The sequence below is a fragment of the Lithobates pipiens genome, unplaced genomic scaffold (assembly GCF_037356315.1).
Source record: "Lithobates pipiens isolate NorthernLeopardFrog02 unplaced genomic scaffold, aLitPip1_a1.2 Scaffold_8, whole genome shotgun sequence".
NCBI classification, from domain to species: domain Eukaryota; kingdom Metazoa; phylum Chordata; class Amphibia; order Anura; family Ranidae; genus Lithobates; species Lithobates pipiens.
In genome coordinates this window covers 631,093,015-631,099,604 of record NW_027507903.1, presented here as the reverse complement: position 1 = coordinate 631,099,604, position 6,590 = coordinate 631,093,015, and the positions used below count along the sequence as shown (strand labels likewise).

Below are 6,590 nucleotides of genomic sequence, written 5' to 3'. Positions count from 1 at the left end.
ATCTATGCCAATACATCCCCCAATTGTTTTAGAGGTTGCAATCACTTGGGCACCTTTGTTCACTTCTTTTGGGACTGTGATTTCATTCGTCCAGTCTGGCAAGAGGTTTTAAGGCTGATGGACAGGCTCGCTGGCCGGGCGTTGTCCCTCACTTATCACCACTGTCTTCTCTTCCAAACCCCGCCTGACACCCCAAAACACTTTGTAAGGCTCGTTCACTCCATATGTGTCTCTATGCTATGGACTATAGCACTTCACTGGAAGTCCCCGTCGATCCCTTTATCTCAAGTTCTCTCACGCATTGACAAAGTAATGCTGACTGAAAAGATTTTCCATACTCTGCAGGACACGACTCATATATATGACCTAAAGTGGACCCCATGGCTCCTATTCCGATTACTAAAATGATCACACCTTGGGTTTTTTCTTTTGGCTATCTGCAATTTCTTCTTTTTTTTTTAATTTCCTTTCTGAACTTTTCTCCTCTCTTTCTCTATATGTTCGATTCTTATACATTTTCGATATGAAGGTCAGAACATTGAATATTTTGACTTTTCTCTTTTTTGCAGTCTTTTGTTGGATGTAAGATCTACACTTATGTTTATATTTTTTGTTTGGTCTGTAGAGTCCTATGGTCTGTTTACCACTTTATTACAATCTTGTCATCCAACTGCTTATGCTGTATATGTCATCTGATCCTTTTTGCTGACACTGTTTTCTATTTATCGCCTTAATAAACTTTTTTGAAAACAAAAGAAATATAGCAAGATGTGGAAACCTTGCTGGGAAGCCAGAGGGATTGATATGTGAATAATAATAGTGTGGAAAATATTTTAACGATAAAGTGACCCAATAGGAATTAAAGTAAGAGGGCAAATGAAGAGGGTGGAAGTGTGCTAGAATGGGGATGAGAGGGAAGTGTGATAGAGTAGGAATCTAGATTACATGGAACATCAGCTAGGATAGCCCTCATGATACCAATCCCCTCTTAGGCCACCCAAGATATGAACGATTCCTTTTTTTTTATATTCTTATCTGATAAGGTGATGGGAGGGGGGGGACTGAGGGTATGTTTCATTTTGATGTATTTTGTATATTTGGCTTTAATACCCAACCACTTTTAAACCTTTTTCTGCCAGTACAATGAACACTTCTTCCAGCTGGACAGGTCCGTATGCCATACAGACCTTGCATTTTTTGGTGCCTGTAAACTCATGGTTACTTCAAAAACCATGAATTTACACTCAAATGGAAGCTGACACTTTGTATTTTACTGAATGAAGGTAATCAACAGCTAACAAGCTTCTGATTACATGCAAACAGTGTGTAAAGTTGGGGGTTCTAGCGCGGCTCCACTGCAAAGATTTTTTAATGCAATCAAGCAGAAGCATGGCTGCAGATTGCATCCACATGCCAAAAATGTGCTCTGTTTACTTGTCCCCTACAGTGTCCCTCTTCAGTGTCTCCCCCCAGTGTCCTCCTCCAGTGTCCCCCTTCATAGTCTCCATCCAGTGCCCACCTTCAGTGTCCCCCTTCATAGTCCCCATCCAGTGCCCCCCTCCAGTATCCCACTTCATAGTCTCCATCCAGTACCCCCTACACTGTCCCCTTCATAGTTTCCTCCAGTACCCCCCTAAAGTGTCCCCATTCATAGTCCCCATCCAGTACCCCCCCTCCAGTGTCCCCCTTCATAGTCTCCATCCAGTGCCCCCCTCCAGTGTCCCCATTCATAGTCCCCATCCAGTACCCCCCTCCAGTGTCCCCCTTCATAGTCCCCATCCAGTGCCCCCTCCAGTGTCCCACTTCATAGTCTCCATCCAGTGCCCCCCTCCAGTGTCCCCCTTCATAGTCCCTATCCAGTGCCCCCTCCAGTGTCCCCCTTCATAGTCTCCATCCAGTACCCCCCTCCAGTGTCCCACTTCATAGTCTCCATCCAGTGCCCCCCTCCAGTGTCCCCCTTCATAGTCCCTATCCAGTGCCCCCCTCCAGTGTACCCCTTCATAGTCTTCATCTGGTGCCCCCCTTCAGTGTCCCCCTTCATAGTGCCCATCAAGTGCCCCCCTCTAGTGTGACCTTTTGGTAATATAGTGTCTTTAAAGTGAAAGGAAAGCTGAAGTTAGGCGTTAAAGCCTAACTCTAGCTTTCCTTTAACTTTAAATAGTTTCTGAGCAATTATTTACTAGTATTGTAGGAAGTATTGTATTTTGAAAAAAATAAATCTATTTTTATTACAATCACAAACATAAACCCAAAGAGATCTTACTTACTCTCTATGGAATCTTTAATCTGCAAAGAAACATATAAATGTTTGTGTGAAAAAAAGGTTTCCTGTTCAGTCAACTGGACTTACCCACCAATACACATCATATGCTTTACACTTACAATAGATATATAAGATACATATTATTTTATCTCTCCCTCTCTTCCTATTTTTTATTTCTATTCATGACTTCATAGGTCTATTTTTTTTTCCCTTTTAAATAGAAACACTGATGAAAGAAAAACAAAAAACTCCTATGAAGAAGATTTGTTGAACCACAACTATGTATTTAGTTGTTGACATTATTTTGACATATTTGACAGTATTTTCACTCCCTTTGTTTTTTTGTTGTTTTTAATTCTTTTCATCGATGACCTTCTGTTTTTATTCCATGCTCAATAGAAAAAACTGGTAGAAAACTGTTTCATGAAGAAATCCATGTACTATTGTTACACTTTTAATATTGACACTTTAATTTTCTGTTATCAAAAAAATAAATAAGAATCTACATTGTTTTTTTATTGGTTTATTTAAAATTAATTTAACTTATCAAAAACAATGGGTTTTAATCAGAGATCAATAGTAAACAGAGTAAGTACTTTTTTTTATTTCAGACTAAATTCATCAAGTTATATTGTTTTAATTGAGGGATGTCGGAATCATTAAGACAAATGAGACATTTTATACCTTGATCTATCTGTTTTCATTGCATTGTGTAGCATAGTTTTCCACTACTGTCATGACATTAAGGTATACCTAAAGCCAAAAAGCCAAATTATATGTATATATATATATATATATATATATATATATATATATATATATATATATATCTTTATAGATATATATACACTGAGCAAAGTTATAAACGCAACACTTTTGAGTTTGCCCCTACATATCATGAGCTGAACTTAAAGATCTATGACTTTCTCTATGTACACAAAAGGCCTATTTCTCTCAAATATTGTTCACAAATCTGTCTAAATTTGTTAGTGAGCACTTCTCCTTTGCTGAGATAATCCATTCACCTCACAGGTGTGGCATATCAAGATGCTGATTAGACAGCATGATTATTGCACAGGTGTGCCTTACGCTTTTGCCACAATAAAAGGGGTCGGGGGGGGTCCAAAAACCAATCATTATCAGGTGTGACCAATATTTGCCTCACACAGTGCAGCACATCTCCTTCACATAGAGTTGATCAGGTTGTTGAGTGTGGCCTGTGGAATGTTGGTCCATTCCTCTTCAATGGCTGTGCGAAGTTGCTGGATATTGTCAGGAACTGCAACATGCTGTTATATACGCCGATCAAGAACATCCCAAACATGCGCAATTAGTGACATTGTTGTGCCATTCATCCATGACCATCACCTCATTTTGCAGCATGATAATGCACTGCCTCATGTTGCAAGGGTCTGTATACAATTCCTGGAAGCTGAAAACAACCCAGTTCTTGCATGGCCAGCATACTCACCAGACATGTCACCCATTGAGCATGTTGGGGATGCTCTGGATTGATGTATATGACAGCATGTTCCAGTTGCTGCTAATATCCAGCAGCTTTGCAGAGCCATTGAAAAGGAATGGACCAACATTCCATCTGCCACAATCAACAACCTGATCAACTCTATGTGAAGGAGATGTGCTGCACTGCGTGAGGCAAATGGTGGTCACACCAGATACTTACCGGTTAGATGAATCATCTTGGCAAAGGAGAAGTGCTCACTAACACAGATTTAGACAGGTTTGTTAACAATATTTGACAGAAAAAGACCTTTTGTATAGATAGAAAAAGTCATATATCTTTAAGTTCAGTTCATGATATATAGGGGCAAACACAAAAGGGTTGTGTTTATAATTTTGCTCAGTGTATATAGCAACTCCCTTCTTGCTATGTAAATGTAGTTTTGCAAAGCTTTTTTTTTTAACATATCATGTATGTACTGTACATATGTCATTTTTTATTTGCCCAGAGTTCCACTTCTTCTCAATGGTCATTTTTCTTATATTAAAAAATGAACTAAAAGAATAAAGACTATCTAATTAGCAAAGAAAACATTCACTGAGCATATTAAATAAGATGAAGCCCAAGGTTACTTCAATCAACCAAATATGTTTTTTGTTTTTTCTTATTTCCCAAGCTGTATTCAAAGGGCATTCAAAGTCACAGGTTCACCTTATTTGTTATCAATAATTTTGCAATATATATATTTTCTGCTATTGTTAATACATAAAAAAGTTATATAAACCTTTTCTGCTTTCACACAGACCACACATAAAGGTAATGTCACCACATTCTTCTTTTTGGAATTTACCAGCATGGCCATATTTAATCTTCTGCTCTTCACCTTGGTCTTTATTATATACATTGTGACAATATTTGGAAACTGTTTAATCATTGTATTGATATATTACAGCAAGACCCTTCATTCTCCCATGTACTTCTTCCTCTCCCAACTCTCTATATCTGACATTATGCTGACCACAGATGTTTCTCCTAACATGTTAAATATTGTTCTACATGAGAGGACCTCCATATCTTATTTTGGTTGCATCACTCAATTGTATGTCTTTGGTATAACAGAAGGATTTGAATGTTTCCTTCTGACAGTGATGTCCTATGACCGCTATCTGGCCATCTGCTCTCCTCTGCATTATACCTCCATTATGAAACAAACACTTTGCATTAAATTAGTTCTTGCATCCTGGATTTTCAGCTGTTTTATGGTATTAATGCCAACACTTGGCGTAAGTAAACTAGAATTCTGTGGATCAAATGTTATTGACTATTTATTTTGTGATTTCAATCCTCTTGTGGAACTTTCCTGCTCAGATACATCCATAGTTCAAATGGAAATCACGTTGTTGTGTGTTCCTGTGCTAATATTACCCTTCCTAGTGATAGTGGTTTCATATACTTATATTGTTTTAACAATATTAAAGATATCCTCCTTTTCTGGAAGACTGAAATCCTTTTCCACTTGTAGCTCCCATCTCACTGTTGTGTTTCTATTTTATGGAACCCTAACTGCTGCATATCTGATTCCAAAGGAAGGACAATCACAAACAATCAGTAAGATGATGTCCTTGTTGTATACAGTGTTTACTCCCTTTGTAAACCCTTTCATATACAGCTTGAGGAATAAAGATATCAAAGACAATTTAAAGATTTTGTATATAAACAAAAGGCTTTTTATTTGAAACTTTTATTAAAAAATATATATCTGTTTAAAATTGTAGAGAACTTGGTGCGCACTGGTATCCAAATATTAGACTTCTACAGTACTGAAGCAATGATTAATAATAAATTGGTATTAAAGTTCAATTGCCCAAATTGGGCTCCTAAAAAAGGCTACCTCCCTTCAGACCTTTATTCCATGGTACCTCTTAAAACTCCCCTTAAACTGTGTTTTGTTTTTGTTAAAATGTCTGCTTTATGACCTCCATGGATTTCTTAGAGATCTAAGAATGGGTTTTTAGCTACTTACTGAAGTCAATATCTCTTTTTACTTACCAGTCACTGCTAATGACACTAGAAACTCAACAGTCTCATTTCTGTGTGTATCGTCCTTAAAGGGGTTGTAAACCCTCTGTGTTTTTCACCTTAATGCACCTTAATGCATTAAGGTGAAAAACCTTCTTTACTGCAGCAGTGCCCCCGAGCCCCCCTTATACTTACCTGAGCCCCATAATTCCCGCAATGGCAATGAGCACACCAGCTCTGGTCGGTGTCTTGTGTCCTGATTGGCTAGATTGGCAGCCATTGGCTCCCGCTGCTGTCAATCAAATCCAATGGTGTGGGCGCTGCGGGGCAGAGCCAAGTCCTCCTGTCTGTGGCAACAAACACAGCAGCAGGACACAGGAGCACTCCCGCATGGTTGTCCCATTGGAGAGCACTTCTCCAGTGGTACACTCGAGAAGAGAAGGAGCCAGGAGTGCTGCAGAAGGATCCCAAAAGAGTAGGATTGGGGCTACTCTGTGCAAAACTGCACAGAGGAGGTAAGTATGACATGTTTGTCTTTTGTTTTATTTAAAAACTAAACCTTTACAACCCCTTTAGGTCTAGGACACATGGGCTGAATGTCAGGCGACATTCGGCCCATGTGTATGACAGCCAGTCCAACAGAAGCTTCTTTTGGTTGAGCATGCTGGAAAACCAGAAAAGCCAATGGCTGAGAGGGCTGATCAGAGTGTTCTGCCGGGGGGGATGGGGGTGTGCTGAAATGAAAAAATACTAGTGGTGTGTACTAGGTTTTTCTTCATTTGATCTTCTAGATGTGCAAGATACTATTAACTTGACTCCTACAGGGATCCATTGTTTTATGTTTGT

General features: G+C 38.9%; 1 protein-coding gene across 1 annotated transcript; it reads left to right on the top strand.

Annotated features, from left to right (window-relative positions):
• Nucleotides 1–2,345: 2,345 nt before the first annotated feature.
• On the top strand, nucleotides 2,346–5,461 carry LOC143964068 (olfactory receptor 5P68-like). Its single transcript, XM_077473774.1, has 2 exons — nucleotides 2,346–2,851; nucleotides 4,529–5,461. Exons 1-2 carry the CDS (start codon nucleotides 2,819–2,821, stop codon nucleotides 5,459–5,461), a joined length of 966 nt encoding a protein of 321 aa, XP_077329900.1. The 5' UTR covers nucleotides 2,346–2,818.
• Nucleotides 5,462–6,590: the final 1,129 nt, after the last annotated feature.

Excerpts from the sequence above, each read along its gene's own strand:
- LOC143964068 (XM_077473774.1), top strand. The coding sequence starts at position 2,819 with ATGGGTTTTAATCAGAGATCAATAGTAAACAGA. Across the intron at positions 2,852-4,528 it reads AGAGATCAATAGTAAACAGA|ACCACACATAAAGGTAATGT; the intron begins GTAAGTACTTTT and ends GCTTTCACACAG.